Raw genomic sequence first — 19,125 nt, 5'->3', positions numbered from 1 at the left:
CAGCAATAATAATTAATGGTTTAGTATAAATTTTACATGCAATATAGACTTAAAAGAACATCCAGTTTTTGTCCCACCTTCTAAATGAGAGACAAGGAGTACCTTCAGCTGCAGTGTAAACTTACCAACTTTGGGACATACATAGAGAGAGGCCAGGGAAAAATACACCTTATCTCTAATCCTGGCTGACCCGGCCACCTGAACATTTGACACATACAACAATCACTTTCCCATTGTGGCGTCAGATATTTTGTTTTATGATGTCAAAATTTTATGGGACCCTGTGTTACATCCAGTAATGGCGGACAAAATGTGATAAGGTGTATGTAAAACCCCCTCTGCTACAGCTGGGCATAAACAGACATTTTTGTAATGTGAATTACTCAATTCTGATGAGAAATAGGATAACTATATTTGGTATATGGGTTCCTTGCAGCGTCTACATGTCCATCAGACAAAGGAAACCTGACCTCAATCTCATTTCATGGATAAGGTGAATTAGTTTAAAGTTGCATGATTATGTCCGTTTCTTCAATACTATAAGCAGTAGGTCAACTATATGAACTCATTGTAATTGGTAAAAATCAGTCTGGCTGGTTTCATCTGACCTTGAGTGACCTCACATTCATGATTTATTGGTTAGTGTTCAGTTTCTTGTGTTTTGATCTGTTTTTCAAGCACTTTATGAAATAGGTCAACTATATGTGGTGTATGGAATGATTATAATGTGTATATGTTTGTCAGGCAGGTATCATCTGATCTAAAGATTGTTCTTATGGTTTAGTGAACAATATTAAGTGTTTGTGTATTTGTTGGTTTTTGTTGAGCCTTCAACTTTTGTTGAAAAAGCGTGACATAGCGATCCTACATTCCTCTGTCTGTGTTGGTGTTATCCACGACGTGTCCAAAAATACTAGGATGCCACTGTCACACTGAAAGTTCAGATGGACTTATGGGAGGTCAGTGTAAAACTCCTTAATGAACTTTCAGTGGGCATTTTAAAACTTGGTGTATCATATCAAAACTTTTTATCATTTGAATGTGATTTTTTTCTTATCCCTAAAGAGTGTTAATTTGGTAAATCTCAATTGGTTTTAAAGCTTTAATAAATACAAAATATTGCACAAATCAATAAATTATCCATCACATCGATCACTTTTGTTCACTGTCTTTATTTGGTTCTTTTTTAATGTCTGTGGAATGTTTAGTTTGCAAGTAGTCTTCAGTTTTAAATATGTTCAGCACTTCATAGTCTGCTTGTTTTGTCACTTTATTCTGTGTCTTTTTCTGAAAAGAAAAAAAAATGATAACCGTCAATTCAGGAATATGTTTCTAATTGACATGTTTGACGCTATACTCATATCTTCTTTTTTTATGTTCAGGGATCCCTGAAATATTGCTCAATACCCTAATTTGGTGTGTATATTAAACAGTCAAATTCATAATCACCCAATTGAACCAACATCATGAGTATAAAGTTTTTAGTTGATGTTACCGCAAACTACCTTATTTTTTCAACTATCTTGAAGATGATTGTGCAATGTGGAAAATTATTATTCAATATTCCTTGTAATCTTTTTATCTTTATAATTTCAAGATCTTTCAAGTCATTACACAATTATTACTAGAAGGTCATATTATTTTGATCTACTTACAGGACTAACAAATGAAGATAACATTTTCTTGAGACCACTAAATGACCCCATCTGATCTTCAGCCTTCACCAGTTCAGTTTCCATTACAGATACGTTATCCTTCACTAACAGTACAAATTTCTGTAAAACAAGAGTTTGTAAAGTAATATGTAGGGATATTTATAGATGTTGACTAAATGCCCTAGATTGTGACATTGCAAGGCAAATCTAAATGTGTATAAAAATAAAATTGAGAATGGAATTTTGTTTATTCATATATTTTCATAGGAATATTTATTTTTTATACATGTATATTTTTTCCAAATGCAATCAAAGAAAATTTCAAAATGTTTGGTAAATCATAACAAACATTATCGATGGCAGCAACTGTTTCTACAGAAATTATACTACTGATACTCATGTTTTTAACAAACCAAAGTTTATCTGAGAATTTAGACTGTAAGACAGTTTTCTTGAGACATGTCTTTCTCTATAAAAGATTACCTCTAAGTTGTCAATTTTATCAAAAACAGTGTGCATTTCGTTACATTTGTTTTGTATTAATGGCATGGCATCATTCATACAAATAGCTGTGTCACTCCTAACCTGCAATCAAATAAAAAAGTATTACACATGGTTATACAGTTCCTATTGTCTGTTTTTATTGAACCTATGCTTGTGTAGGTAGCTCAAACTCAGATGCTCTGCCGGGCACAGCTTTATACTACCACAGAGGTCGAACCCTGAACAGTTGTGGCAAGTATGGACACAACATTCAAGCTGGATACAGCTCTGAATTTGTATTGTGATTAAATAGTTGACACAGAATGAATGTGGTCTAATGAACTTAAAAATTTGTTTTTGCTTTTGAGCAATTCACTATGCTGTTGAATATTACACACATCCCCCAACCCCAATTTTGTTTACCTCCCCCTTGCTTGTATTCCAAAAAAAATCTCAATTCAAATTTCTAATGGAGTTTGCAACAATAACTACTCATATAAATACATCGTAAAATATTAAAATATAAAAAGTAACACAGTCATGGTTAAAATTAATATTAATTAATAGTAACTTCTAAATTTTTTTTACAGCTATTTATCTCCAGACAATCATCATTTCTTAATACATTATTTTGAAGCAGCGTAAGGGAGATAATCAAACATATATATGTATATACAGTATTCTTTAAATGGAATTGGATTACCTCCCTTACACTGCTTTTGAATTGTCTAAATTGTCCTTTTAACCAGAAAACCCTTGTTTTTCCCCCTTTTTTGCTCCTATTTGCTAAATGATTTGAGCCATCTCCCCCCTAACCATCCCTTTGTAGTATGGAAACTTGAGGTAGTGATTGACTGGAAACTACAAAAATGCTTATTTTGGCCCTTTTTTTGGCCCAACCTTATTGAAACCTCCCTTGGAACAAGTACCTCAAAACTCAATTCCAGCCTTTCCTTTGTAAAAGGAAACATTGTAGTATAATTTCAGAGAGATCCATACAGTTAAACACAAGTTATTGTCTGTAACCTAGAAAAATGCTTCTTTTTGGCCCCTTATTCCTCCATGTTTAGGGAAATTAACCCCAAACTCAATCCCAGCCTTCCCTTTGTTACATGGAACCTTGTGGTACAATGTCAGAGAGATCCACACAGTTACACACAAGTTTTTGTCCTGAAACTAGAAAAATGCTTGATTTTGGCCCTTAATTCCTAAATTGTTTGTCCCATAAAATAAATCCCAACCTTCTACTTATGGTATTAAACATTGTGGTACAATTTCAGAGCAATTAAAATACTTATACACAACTTATTGTCCTGAAACTAGATAAATGCTGGTTTTGGGCCCCTTTTTCACCCTTAATTCCTTAACTGTTGGCACCATCACCCCCAAAATGGATCCAAACCCTCTATTTGTGGTATTAAACATTGTCTTCAGAGCAATTGAAATACTTATACTAAAGTTATTATCCTGAAATTAGAAAAATGCTTGTTTTGGGCCCCTAATTCCTATATGAATGGAACCACCATCCCCAAAATCAATCCCAACCTTCCCTTTGTGGTATTGAACTATCGGGATCTATTTATTAAAGTTATGGTATGAAACAACCAATTGTGTATTAGGATGACGCAGACATCATACTTATACATTGTACAATGAAAAAAAGAATCAACTTTTTTTAAACAAAAAAAAGCATGAAAATCCCTGTAAATCAATGCAATGTTCACAATGGATTAATGTAACATGGAAAATTTTGCAGGCAACTATTTTCTCTATAAGATATCATAACATCTCTAATGTATCTCCCTGCCTAAATATAATCTTTATGAAATATCAGGATCAAGGACAAGAAAATCACACAAAAACTAAAAACAGGTTTGTATCTATTCAACAAATCTAATCTTGCCAATTACAGTGTAAGATATTTCTATGGTACCAGAAAAAGATACAATTTTGATTCATTATTATTTCTTTGAATACCAATTTTCATGGATTATGTTGCCAACAGTTGGAGACCATAAATTTAAAATTTCATGGAAATACAAATTTCCTATTTGAATGAATGCACATATTGTTAAAACCATGAAATCAAATATCCACAAAAACACAAGTTTCACTGATCCAAGAACATTTTTATCAGCGAAATACATGTATATGAGTCCACACTTATCAGGATAGCTAACTGCATGTATTTGAGGTTGAGTATAATTAAAATTACCAATTCAACCAGCTGACCAAATTCTTCTAGCTTTGTCAGCATCTCTTCTACAGTGGTAAAGAATTTTCCATACTGAAATGAGAAGATAAATTTGTTAGAATTCAATTTACATTTAAATCAAAGTTTTTCCAATTCAGTGATTGAATCTAGTCATTAGTCAGACAAATTTTAATCATAAACTCTGACTCTTTTGATAATTTTGTCAAACAACCACAATTTATTAGGCCTAAAATGAAGCACTACAAAATCATGTCAAGTTTGCTTTCAATTAATTTATCGGCATTATTGTGTGAAGTAAAATTTTAAAATGTTACTATTAGGTTTTTCAAATGTGATAAATATTTACCAAGAGGGTAGATGGCTTTAAAAAAAATGTCTCACTTGAATTATTGACATAATTAATACAACAATAACTCTAAGTTTATATTCAGGACTTTTTTCATGTGACATCAAAATATGAAGGATTATCTGTGATGACAAGTACTGTAAAAAAAAAATAACCACAAGATATTTTGGTTTCATGTTGTTCTGGCCCAAGTCAATCTTGCCATATCTGAAGTCGATTCACGTTCTATATGAAAAATACTTAAAAGGGATAGAAAGTTATATATAGGGTATATATGTATCTGACTTGTTTAATTTATGAATAATAGCATGAATAGCAATGGTGGCCATGATCAAAATTGTGTCTACAATTTGCAATATATATTATTTACTTATAATAGTACACAAGACACAACATGGAAAACAAACGACTAAAAGTAACAGAAACCTAACCAAAAACTGAGGGTGATCTCAGGTGCTCTTGTAGAGTAAGCAGATTCTGCTCCACTTGTGGCACCAATTGTGTTGCTTAAATGTTATTACAAACTGTGTAAAAAGTATAATTCTGTAGGTCATCGGTGTAACGCATTCATAAAATACAACTCAAGATTGGTGTATTATGGGTCAAGAACGACTTTTGCCAGATCAAATTGTAGCAGTTCAAAACTTTAAAAGGACTGAATCTACTGAGTTTAGAATAGCAGGACTACCAAGTCTCAAGAATTTTCATGCTTTATAATGGGCGTCATTTTCCTTTGGTCTATATTTTCTCTCTTTGATCTTTTCAATGTTGGCCAATTTCATACATTTGCATTTTCAAAAGTGATCATTCCTGTGTGTTTTCCAATATTTGTATATGTAACCACTTAATTCATTAAGTCATAAGTTTGATCGCATCTTACACTTTGATATAAACTTTGGCATCAAATTATAACCAAATCCAGATTTGTACGACATGTTATTTCTGAATTTGGACCTGATTCTTAGATAGGTCAAAAACACAAGATGCTTGTTTTTGTCAACAAAGGTGCACTCAATCTAATGAACTCAAGAATTAAAAAAAATCAAAGATAGAAATATATATCAGATACAATTATTTTAAGCACAATTATACAAGTGACTCTCAAAATAAAAGCCATGTCTATGTTCAAACATTTATAAACATAGACATGGCTTCTTTTTAAAAGAGTAATTTAGGAAAAGTATTTTAATAGGTTGAAAATACAATACACATAGTTGAGTTGCTGTCACATACACCACACCCGTCTCCTTTTGTTCATATCTTTTGACATTAGAAAACTTGGTAGCAAAATCTTGTACTTTTGTTCATATGATTATATATAGACATTTAAAGATTTATTACTTTTAACAAAACCATTGAAGGGTGAACTTTGATCAAGTGTTAAAAGAGCTATATGCTTCATCATTCATGTGTATTGATTGCACACACATTACCTCGGCTTCTGTATCAATTTTCATATATTGTGAGTATTCAATAGCGAGGTCTTCCACAAGTTTCGAACTAGGATCATTGTTTTCTTCTATTTCTTCTGGATTCAGCTTTTCAACATTTTCTACTTCCATTTTCATTTATGACAATAAAGTGTGCATTTCAACATTGGGTAACATCGTTTATCACGATGTAGTGTTCATTTAAGTGTGATGATTATGTATCTAATGTTAAATTGTTTACATTGGTTACAGTTAGGTAGAAGCCTTATTTTATATATGTATATAGTAGTTTAATAAACATAGAAAAGAGTAAGATGATTCGCGGGTAAACTTTGGGTCAGGTTCAATGTAAAGGGGTGTTCCTTAGGAAACTCAGATACGAGAAACGAGGCACTTTGGTAGAACACCCCTCCTTCAATAATGGTACGGCTACCATTGGGATATATAAGCAGGAGAGAATCCTAGGTCATATGTTTGAAGACGAAGACCTGAAGTACGGTACGTAGATATTTGAGATCGCTGTCTCTTATATATTAAATATTGTGTTAGTATTACTAAGAGTAATAAAGAACAGGTCGGTGCCTGTTATAAATACGGACTTGTACATTTACAAGCGGAACCGTATTGTACCGTATAGGACAAGTGTGAGTCTGTGTGACCACCTTGTAAAGTACATAATTGTACAAGAGGAACAAAGACAAGTGTGTTAACTTGTAGGGTACATTATTGTACCAGGAGGACAAGTTTGTTCTTGACCCAGGACAAATTTGTAATAGTAAAAATTTGTACCAGTTGTGTATATATAAAGTAGAATTGTATAGATAGTTTATTAGAGATTGCAAAGAGCAGTTGTACATATTTTGGTTCATTGACGTATATATTTGAATAAAGATTATTTGTTATACATTTTGTAAATAGAGCAATTTTGGATCCAGTATCAAACTGGTAACGTACTCATTCTAGAATAGAAACAGACACGCTTACCCTGTGTACACGTTACATAATTTGGTGGCAGCGGTGGGATCCAAATTGTTCATTTTTAAATCCATAGTGAAAGATTATATATCCAAATTTGATTATCTTATAAACTTATATCCAAACTGTCTTGTGAGAATTTACTTTTCACTTTTGCACAGATCATATTTGTTCAAACTGTTCACTTTTGCACAGATCATATTTGTTCAAACTGTTCACTTTTGCACAGATCAAAATTGTCCTGTTAATGTTTTAAATTTCCCACGGTTGAATTACGATTATTATTTACATTACGGATTAACGATCGATAGTGGTACAGGCAAAATTTTGATTGACATTTATTACGTTGTACATTTATGACATTGTGTTGATATTATTATATTGTGAATGCATAGTTATATCGCAAATTAAAGTACAAAAATGTCTTTTGACGACGAATTGACAAAACAAATTGAAGGTATGGAAGAGACAAGGTATAGAAACAGTTTTGTTTCGTCTACACCTAAAGATCAGGGTGTTCGTCCAAAAGATACTTTTATAAAAAGAAATGATTCGGGTTTGGGATCAAGAGGGTCCTCATTGTCAAGAAAGGGAGATTATGAAAAAGTTGATTTACCAACATGCAACAACCCGAATATGCACAAAACTGTTAAATTTTCCCAAATTGATTTAAAGGAAGGGGATACTTTGCCTTTACCCATAGATAATAGTTACATTAGGGAAAAAGACAAAAGTGACAAATCAAAGTACCGACATACTGGTAACACAGATAATTCTGGTGTGAAAATTAAACCATGTCAATATAACGGTAGCACATCATGGACGGACTATTTGTCCCATTTTGAAATGTGTGCACTTGTAAATAATTGGTCGGAAAACCAAAAAGGGTTATATTTGGCGGTATCGTTAATGGGACAAGCACAGGCTGTACTTGGAGATTTACCAAGTGAGAAAAGACAAAACTTTACCGATTTAGTCAGCGCACTTGAAGAGCGATTCGCACCTTCTAGTCAAACTGAGTTATACAGAGTTCAGTTTAAAGAAAGACGTCAAAAAGCCAGCGAATCACTTCCCGAATTAGGCCAGTCAATTCGGAGATTGTCCAATTTGGCATATCCTACTGCCCCATTGGACGTACGTGAAACTCTCGGGAAAGAGCAGTTTATTGACGCGCTCGTTGATTCGGAAATGCGACTTAGAATAAAACAATCGCGACCGAAAGGTTTAAATGATGCCGTGAGACTTGCCGTTGAACTAGAGGCTTACAATAAAGCCGAAAATAACGTGAGAGAAGGACGAGGTTATTTACGGCAAACTAATAACGATGACGAATTAAGAAGGGGAGAAAAGATTACAAGTAGTGACTCTACAACGAAAGACATTGCATCATGGATGCAAACAATGGAGAAAAGTCTAAGTACACTCACGACTGAAATGGCAAAATTAAAAACTAAGGGTACAAATGAGGGTTCTTCTTATAATAAAACGGGATATACCAAAAATAAGAGGACAAATAAGGATTGTTACAATTGTGGCAAATTTGGTCATTTAGCAAGGGACTGTCGCCTACCCCGAAGAAGTCGGAACAATTATAATGGAAATAAGGGGGATGGGTCTGTCAAAACAGTAGTGAAAACTAGGAAACAAAATAACCGTAAGACAAATGAAGGTGCGGTTACAACAGCATCTGAAGATGCTGGTATGTATGTCAAACTAAATGTAGGAGACATTGAAGCCAAGTTTGTGGTTGATACAGGAGCAACTTTGACATTGGTATCTTCCAAGTTATACGATATGTTGACTCCATTAGATAAATCATATCTATGTGAAGTTAAGACAAGTGTTAGGTCAGTATGTGGCACTAAGCTAGAGCTTCGTGGAAAAGGCAGGTTCAATCTGCACTTCGGTCCAAATATGTTGCAATCTGAAGCTGTTGTGACTGATCTGCAAGTTGACGGTATACTTGGTTTGGATTTCATGAAAAGACATAATTGTTTAATTGATGTTAAGAATGGACACTTTTGTATTGGGGATTTTAGGGTAGATTTGTGTTTTCAGGGATCAATAGGCTGTTACCGAGTGGTTGCTTCAGAAGCGGTTGTTATACCGCCAAGGTCAGAAATAGTCATTAATGGCACGGTTTGCTTAGCAGAAGGTCAGAAATTACCTGCTGACAATGCTTTGTTAGAGGCAAATGAGCATGCAGGGAAAGACTACATTTTGACTGCTAGAACGTTGGTAAGGTCAGGCGAAAAAGTCCCTGTTAGATTAATGAACACAGAACTAGATCCTAAGACAATCTATCCTGGTACAACTATAGCCCAAATGTCTGGTGTTGAACAAGTACTAGATGGTAATATTGGTTCAAATGAACAGACACATAACGGACTTAGACCAGATTTACAAGATTTGTTAGACAGGACATCAGATGAATTGACTTCGAAAGACAAACAAAAAGTAAAATCTTTGTTGATAGAAAATCAGAACTTGTTTGCTTCATCTGATGTTGACTTGGGAAGGACCAATCTTGTAAAACATGAAATCAATACGGGAAACGCAAGGCCTTTTAAAGAACCGCCTCGTCGTACACCGTATCATTTGAACAAGGTGGTTAATGACAACCTTGACAAAATGTTACAAAAAGGGATTATTGAACCCTCCCATAGTCCCTGGGCGGCAGGGATAGTCTTAGTTAAGAAAAAGGACGACACTTATCGTTTTTGCATAGATTATAGACGCTTAAACAGTGTTACTCTCAATAAAGACGCGTATCCTTTACCGAGGATTGACGATTCGTTAGATCATTTAGCAGGAAATAAATGGTACAGTACTCTGGACTGTTGTTCAGGATATTGGCAGGTGGAGCTGGCCGAAAATGACAAACACAAAACCGCTTTTGCAACGCGAAGGGGTTTATTTCAATTTAGAGTCATGCCGTTTGGGTTGTGTTGCGCTGCACAGACATTTGAGCGATTGATGGAAACCATTCTAGCTGGTTTGCAGTGGGAAACATGTCTGGTATACATTGACGATATAATCGTTTTTGGAAAAACACTAGATGGTATGCTTGACAATTTAAGAGACGTTTTTGCTAGGCTCAAATCGGCTGGTTTAAAGCTGAAGGCAAAGAAGTGCACCTTGTGTACCACCAAGGTTCGTTTCTTAGGACATATTGTCTCTGAGGAAGGAATATCAACTGACCCTGACAAGATTAAAGCTGTTAAAGAGTGGCCTACCCCTACAAATGTAACTGAAGTTCGTTCCTTTTTAGGTCTTTGTGGGTACTATAGGAAATTTATTAAAAACTTTGCCCACATTGCTAAACCACTACACAAAATAACAGAGAAAGAAACCAAATTTGTTTGGAATTCAGAATGTCAAGAATCATTTGACCAATTGAAAGGTAAATTAATAAACGCACCAGTTCTTGCATATCCAGATTTTAACAAAGAATTCATTTTGGATACTGATGCAAGCAATTTGGCAGTTGGAGCTGTCCTGACTCAGAAATCTGACGAAGGGCTAGAACATGTTGTAGCTTACGCTAGTCGTACTCTTTCAAAATCAGAACGGAGGTACTGTGTAACACGTAAGGAGTTGCTTGCTGTGGTTTGTTTTGTTAAACATTTCAAACCATACCTTTATGGTAGAAAATTCACAGTACGAACTGATCACGGATCCTTAAAGTGGTTACTTAACTTTAAGAACCCAGAAGGACAGATAGCTAGATGGATAGAGACACTAGGTTCATTTGAGATGCATATTCGGCATCGACCAGGAGTGCAACATAGGAATGCAGACGCTCTCAGTCGTATTCCTTGCAAACAATGTGGTTATCATTCTGGTTTAGAAAATGAAATTGCTTCGACTGAAACTGAAAACCAACATGACAATGTTAATGCTATCACCCGTGTTGATAGTAGTAATGACAGAGATGATGACAGTGAAGATCATGATCTGTCTTTAAAGGAAATTCAGAATAATGATCATGACTTGAAAATAGTGACAAAATGGGTAGAAACAGACGAACGTCCTGATTACAAAGATATTTCAGATAAGGGATTTTTCTTGAGATCACTTTGGAATCAATGGAACAACTTAGAGATAAGAGACGGACTTATCTACAGACGGTTCGAAGACCCTGCAAACAAAATTGTTAAAATGCAGGCTATCATTCCTTTGTCAGAACGTAAAAAGGTATTACAATTTTCTCATGATGATAAATGTTCTGCTCATTTGGGTATCCATAAAACTTTGGCAAAAATTAGACAATCTTATTATTGGCCTGGATTACAAAACGACGTCAGGACTTACGTAAACGGATGTGACAAATGTGCAAAGAGAAAAAGTCCACAAAAGTCCAAAAGGGCTCCAATGGCTTTAGTAGAAGCTAATGGGCCAATGGAAAGGATAGCTACATATATCCTTGGTGAGTTGCCAGAAACAGAGAGTGGTAACAAATATATATTGGTAGTTTCTGACTATTACACAAAGTGGACCGAATCTTTTGCCATGCCAAATATGGAAGCTAAGACTGTAGCTAAGATTATTGTTGAAGAAGTCATTGTAAGATTTGGTGTTCCTCATTGGATACATTCAGATCAAGGCAGGCAATTTGAAAGCTTGTTGTTTCAAGAGATGTGTTGTATTCTCAACATAAAAAAGACACGTACCACCCCATATCATCCGAAATCTGATGGTATGGTAGAAAGATTTAATAAGACTCTTGCAACAATGTTAAGTTCATTTGTGGAACAGAACCAGAGAGACTGGGATGAATACATTCCTTTTGTCATGATGGCATATAGGGCATCCGAGCACGAGACTACTGGGCAAACGCCAAATAGTCTCATGTTAGGTAGAGAACTATCAACCCCTTTAGACATCATGTATGAAATGCCACCATCAGTTAAAAATATTCCTGCACATAAATGGGCTTGGGAGCTTAAGGAAAAGTTAGAAAACTCCCACAGCTTTGTCAGAGGTAAAATAAAAGGACAAATGCGAAGACAGAAACACTATCACGACCTCAAACTGTCATATCAAAACTTCAGAAAAGATGATGAGGTATACGTCTATTTCCCAGTAAAGAAACCTGGGATGTCCTCAAAACTGACTAGTTTCTGGAAAGGTCCTTTTAAAATTCTCGACAAATATGGTGACCTTACATATAAAGTTGACTGTGGATACAGAGGGAAACCACAAGTCATACATGTCGACAGACTTAAGAAAAAGAACAAACAGACATTAAGGACAGAATCGGATAATAACACTTTTGTTCCATTAGACATTGAAAACAATAGTGTTGAAGATGGCCCTATGGACATGATAGAGACTCCATATGTGCAAGACATTGCTGTCCATGAGTCAACTTTGCCGGAGGAAGAAACGGAAGAAAGTAGTTATGAAGGTCGTCGTACAAGGCGAAAACCAGCCTGGGTGGCAGATTATATTGTTAAATAGATTTTGTACATTTAACTGAATTAAAATGTGTATATAATATTTCTATGTTTTATCCGTTTGAAACATGTAAAAGTTAGTTTTAGACATGCGGGACGCATGTGTTTTTGAGGCGTGGGTTATGTGATGATTATGTATCTAATGTTAAATTGTTTACATTGGTTACAGTTAGGTAGAAGCCTTATTTTATATATGTATATAGTAGTTTAATAAACATAGAAAAGAGTAAGATGATTCGCGGGTAAACTTTGGGTCAGGTTCAATGTAAAGGGGTGTTCCTTAGGAAACTCAGATACGAGAAACGAGGCACTTTGGTAGAACACCCCTCCTTCAATAATGGTACGGCTACCATTGGGGTATATAAGCAGGAGAGAATCCTAGCTCAGGGTCGATTGTCATATGTTTGAAGACGAAGACCTGAAGTACGGTACGTAGATATTTGAGATCGCTGTCTCTTATATATTAAATATTGTGTTAGTATTACTAAGAGTAATAAAGAACAGGTCGGTGCCTGTTATAAATACGGACTTGTACATTTACAAGCGGAACCGTATTGTACCGTATAGGACAAGTGTGAGTCTGTGTGACCACCTTGTAAAGTACATAATTGTACAAGAGGAACAAAGACAAGTGTGTTAACTTGTAGGGTACATTATTGTACCAGGAGGACAAGTTTGTTCTTGACCCAGGACAAATTTGTAATAGTAAAAATTTGTACCAGTTGTGTATATATAAAGTAGAATTGTATAGATAGTTTATTAGAGATTGCAAAGAGCAGTTGTACATATTTTGGTTCATTGACGTATATATTTGAATAAAGATTATTTGTTATACATTTTGTAAATAGAGCAATTTTGGATCCAGTATCAAACTGGTAACGTACTCATTCTAGAATAGAAACAGACACGCTTACCCTGTGTACACGTTACATAAGGTTGTTATTGATTGTTTGTTTTGTTTTTTGTTTCTGTTCTTTCTTAAGTTTCTTTTTCTTATTCCATGAGAACTTTAGAGTCAAATAAAACATTTTAGAAATAAAGAGCTTGAAGTAAGTAGTGAAAAACTATCATGGCTGATTTTTTGAAATTGTATGTAGACTAAGGATTTGAATCTGATCCTTGAATAAACTGAACTGAAACAGACATATAACATGTGTAAGTTTTCAAAATTTGAAAAAAAACGTGTGATTTTTATTTCTTGTCCATTAAGAAACAAGGGGTAACACCAAGTTTTTGTTGTTGTTTTTTATCTCAAAAACTACACGAAAACATTTTCACTAGAAAAGGATTACGATCAACAGTCCCCTGCGCCTTGAAATTCTAAATTTAAAAAAAATTAAACGCCGAAAATCAAAAATTTATCTCACAACAGAGTTTCCTAAAATAGAAATAAAAAAAATATTGAACTGCTTACTAGGGTGGACACCGGAAGTGGCCATTTCACCTTTTCGCGTTTTCTCCTATCACTAAAGTTGCAAAAACGAAATCGCAAAATAGGGAAATCGAGAAATCGAAATTCGAGAAATTGGGAAATTGGGAAAAAAGAGAAATCGAGAAATAGAAATAGAAATAGATAATTTGAGAAATCGGGAAATCGCAAAATCTTTTTCCCGTTTTCGCGTTTTATTAACGCTTTTGCTTTCTTGCTTTCTCAATTTCACGATTTTCCGATTTTCCGATTTCCCGATTTCTCGATTCAAGTTCTTGTTTTCCCGATTTCCCGATTTTGCGTGAAAGTGAAAGGAGAAAAAATAAAAAGGCGAAATGGCCGCATTCGACCACCAAAGTTTACGCTTTGTTCGTGCACATGAAAATATGATAAAAAGGCATTATAAAAAATGGCACCGACTCGAGCTCACTATAGAGATTTTAACAATTAGTGAAAATTATAAAGCTATAAAAAAAAAACCTGGAAAAAAATGGTTCAACAATTTTATAGAGAAAACAAACGTTAACAATTATAATAAAAAAAAACTTACTGGTCGACGACTAGTCCAAATAATTATGACGTCTGGCAAGGCTATTTTAATTATTTGGATAAAGTACCGATCCAAGATTACTCGCAGTAACCGAAAGCTAGGTCAATGTCCAATCTCAACTAAAAGGCAGATCACGTATTCTCAAACAAAGTATATCAATCTATAAAACCCAACCGGATTCAGTGTAAAGACGTTTTCAAAAGTAGTCTTCAACATTCATGACCTCAGACAATGCCAAACATGTAATTACCGATAGATATAGGGACTGTAAGTGTTCATAATATCTGGTTAGCTGAGCAATATATGTTTGTTTATTTATTGAATTACAGAACATAAAACCAATGTTTCTGTTAATAAAGAAAATCATAAAAGACATTATTACAATTTTAACTACTAAGCGGAACTAACTACGAGCAGAGACATATGTATACATGTCTCTGCTACGAGATATATAAAAATCTTAAATTCGATATTTTTGTTGGTTCAATCATTAATGAAAGTTAAATAGTGAAACAATAATTCGCTTCTAGCAGCTAGTATGGTTTAATTTGGTCAAAATAAGTTGAGAAACATTAATGATGAATTATTTGACCGCATTGAATCCGTATTCAAATAACGTTAATATATCCCCTTAGTTAAGAGATAGATGACCCATGAATTGTGGGTGTTTAGTTAATTGAAGGAAAATAAAGTCAATATTGAAAGTGAGACAAAGGAAAATCATTTGATTGACTGATTCGATCCGCAAAAATCCATTCCAATACAGGTAAAAACGATGATCAACATATATTTTTAATCTACAATATGAAATTAGACATACCTAGAAAAATCCAATTGCACAAGATCAATATTTATTCATATCTATCCTTTAAATACATAATTGGTGACCTTCTGCTGTTGTTTTTTATTTGGTCGGGTTGTTGTCTCTTTGACACATTTCCCATTTCCATTCTCAATTTTATCTATATTTGTATTTAAAGAACTTATATGGCCATCATCGGTCTTCGGATGTCAACTCGATAGTTAATTAGAATTGCGTCTGGACTAACATACACACGAAACACAGCTACAAATTGTCGAGCCCATGCCATGAAAATGTTTATTTGGACAATTTATAATTCAATGGATAAATATTTTACGTTAATTTAAGCCAAATATGAAAATTTGAGTAAAATCGGGGAACATGAATTTGACAGGAGGAAGGGTAATGATATAGCAGAAATAACCAACAAATGCAAGTCGTAAATCGTACAAGATTCATAGTTTAAATGAAAAGTGCTTATAGGTTTTAGCTTCCTTTGGGTTTCTTGTTTCTTGTTTCAGCATATATCTTTTTTTCCCAATATGTATATGCAGTTCTTCATGCTTTAAACACATGTGAGATTTTGTTTCACTTAATAAAAAAGAAGATGTGGTATGATTACCAATGAGACAACTCTCCACAAGAGACCAAATTACACATAAATTAACAACTATGTGTCACCATACGGCCTTCAACAACGAACAAAGCCCATAACGCATAGTCAGATATAAAAGGCCCTGAAATGAAAAAGGTAAAACAATTCAAACAAGAAAACTAACGGCCTAATTTATGTACAAAAAATAATATTTATATAGTCTATTTAAAAAAAATCAGCGTAAAAGTGCGTTCTTGTATATACTGGATGGTTTTTGTTAAATTAATCCCTACCTGCACACAGAGTGCATTTGACAGTTACAAAGGAAGAATTAATAAATAGGCGTAAACATTTTATAATGTACCCAACGTACTATAGCTCAACATCTTTAGACTTGAATAAATCAATTTGAAATGAAAGGTTTGAACAGTCAAGGGTACTATACATTGTATATGCACCCGGTAGTGTGGGAAGCACTGAATTAAAGGTTATTAGAAAAATAAATTAATCTTTTAAAGTAAACTTTTAAAAAGGGTGGTTTTTATCTTGTTGTGTGGGCATACGAAATATGTTTTAAAAATTTGAAGATTCACATAGACATTTATCTTTTTTTTTATCCTTTGTGATCAGTTTTATCTAATCACCATTAACTTCATTTCGTCAATCTTGTTCATGCCTATTATATTCATTATTAACATTATTTTAAGTATTGAACTGAACAAGCAATACATAAAATTTGATCCACTACTAAGACATCTAGCTGTGAGTTTGAAAATAGTCTAAATGTGATAATGATGATTGGTTTATGTCTTACGTCCAGTGGCAAATATTACATGTATGTTAAAGACGTTGATAAATATAATAGAGGCCGTCTGGGATGAAGTTTGGGGAAATTTTTATTTCCACTGAAAAATGATTGTATTTTAGATAGGAAAGACATTTTGCCTGGAAAAAGTCAACCACTGGGCCCCTCAAAGAATTGTTACAAGTGCTTGCAATGTGCTTAGAGTGTGGAAATATCTCTACACTTGGCATTGGATTTAACATCCAAATTAAGACTCGACGGGGCTGTGTACGTTTAGAGCACGAACAACCAAATGAACAACCCACTTTGGCATGAAGTTTACTACAGAAAACAAGAGTGACAATATCTATATTCTCTAGCAACCCTCTGGGGAACAGATACCGAATATTTATATATTTAGAAATGTCTCCAATCCGCTGTCACTCAATGCTTCATCACCACCATTCAATTAGTTAGTTGTGGTGTAAGAGGTTCCTGGGGTGGATCCAGCCATTTTAAAAAAGGGGGATTCCGGCCAACCCAAGACACAAAGGTGGGGGGGGGGGGGGGTCCAACTATATGTTCCCATTCAAATGCATTGATCGTCCAAATCCGCCACTGGGTTCTTCATAATCTTTTGAAAAACATGAGCATGTTTACACCTGAATACTTATTTCAGTACACACTGTGACTATTGTAATATATTTTGTCCCAAATACAGACCAACATATGAAACGTGAAAGGTCAATGTCACACGAATCCTGCAAGACTGACATGCACACCTTATATGACTTTGAATGCCATTCCATTAACATAAATAAGTTAATCTATTGCTTACAGAAACAAATCTAATCGTGAAACTCGACACTAATGCATGTACCATGAGAATGAGACCAAATGTAGATGATACCTGCCAGTCATGTTCAGTCATCTTACTATCATATATGTAGTTGAACTTTTGTTTACTAATATATCATTTGAGAGACACACCAAAACATAAACACTCAATCAATTAACCATGAAAATGATGTACAGGTCAAATGAATCCTGCAAGGCAGTTAATGTGGTACCCAACACTTTCACTAAAATTAAGTTGGCTCGTTTAATTTTTATAAAATTTTGTCAAAGTATTTACTTTGACACTTTAACGAAAATATAAAAATTTAAAAAAAATTTAAACCAACCGTTTTGTCAGAAAAATTACACTGGTTATATAGCAATTTGACAAACACCAATTTTGATCATTGAGAAGCTTAATATTCCTTTTACAACAAAACATAATTTTCAACAACGTTCAGCTGAATTTACAAAGTTATCTCCCTGTAGCGTTAGGTACCACCTTAAATACATCAAATTTAGTTAGACCTATTGATTATAGTATCCGATAATAGACCAAATAAGAGGTCAAGGTGAGATGAAACCTGCCAGTCTGAAGTGTAATCTTAATAATCATTCCACCAACCAAAAACAGTTGACCTATTGTCAATAGAATCTGAGATACATGTTTTGGAGTTCAATATGTCCATATTCACTGAACTAAAACACAATATTTGTTTTAGGGCAGGATTTTCTCGCGTGTTGGAAAACCCATTGAATAGTTTTTGCTCTATGGTAGGGTTGATGTCTCTTTGACACATTCCCCATTTCCATTTTAAATTTCACTCAACCAAGGAAAATTAACCTTGATCACTGATCCACAAAAGTAGGACAAGGTCATATGAATTCAATCTGTAGGACATGAAGACTAAACAAGAGTGTGTCCTCAGTACACGAATGCCCCACTCGCACTATCATTTTCTATGTTCAGTGGACCGTGACATTGGGATAAAAACTCTAATTTGGCATTAAAATTAGAAAGATCATATCATAGGGAACATGTGTACTAAGTTTGAAGTTGATTGGACTTCAACTTCATCAAAAACTACCTTGACCAAAAACTTTAACCTGAAGCGGGACAGACGAACGGACACACAAACTAGAAAACATAATGCCCCTCTACTATCGTGGGTGGGGCATATTATTGATTTATCATAAAGCTTTAGTGCTGAAAACTGGACTTTGACCTATAATTTTTACTTTTACAAATTGTGACTTGGAAAGTTGTGTCATTGGCACTCATCCCAAATTTATTATTATTAAGGCCTTAGAGTATAAGACAATTTTTGAACATCATATTGCTTGGAGTGTTTTTCTTTTTCCAAAACTTTCCTGCTTTAATATTTTTAAATACTTACACAATTGGACTCACCACTGGAGAAGGATCTGATTTCCCTTTAGACATATTTATACTAAAATGCAAATTTTGAATGCCTCGACCTTAAATCATGCACAAGTTGCCTCAAAATATTGCATGACAATTTTTAAACATTTATAATCATAATTAAAACTGATTGTTGCCAAAG

General features: G+C 34.2%; 1 protein-coding gene across 1 annotated transcript; it reads right to left on the bottom strand.

The window, feature by feature from the left end:
* Positions 1-1,088: 1,088 nt before the first annotated feature.
* On the bottom strand, positions 1,089-6,288 carry LOC134723656 (biogenesis of lysosome-related organelles complex 1 subunit 4-like). Its single transcript, XM_063587215.1, has 5 exons — positions 6,133-6,288; positions 4,354-4,425; positions 2,139-2,240; positions 1,656-1,775; positions 1,089-1,287 (listed from the first exon to the last, which is right to left on the bottom strand). The coding sequence occupies exons 1-5, from the start codon at positions 6,265-6,267 to the stop codon at positions 1,153-1,155; spliced, it is 564 nt and encodes a 187-aa protein (XP_063443285.1). The 5' UTR covers positions 6,268-6,288; the 3' UTR covers positions 1,089-1,152.
* Positions 6,289-19,125: the final 12,837 nt, after the last annotated feature.

This window comes from Mytilus trossulus, chromosome 6, assembly GCF_036588685.1.
Source record: "Mytilus trossulus isolate FHL-02 chromosome 6, PNRI_Mtr1.1.1.hap1, whole genome shotgun sequence".
Lineage (NCBI taxonomy): Eukaryota > Metazoa > Mollusca > Bivalvia > Mytilida > Mytilidae > Mytilus > Mytilus trossulus.
The sequence above is the reverse complement of the archived record's forward strand: the minus strand, read 5'-3'. Positions and strand labels throughout refer to the sequence as shown.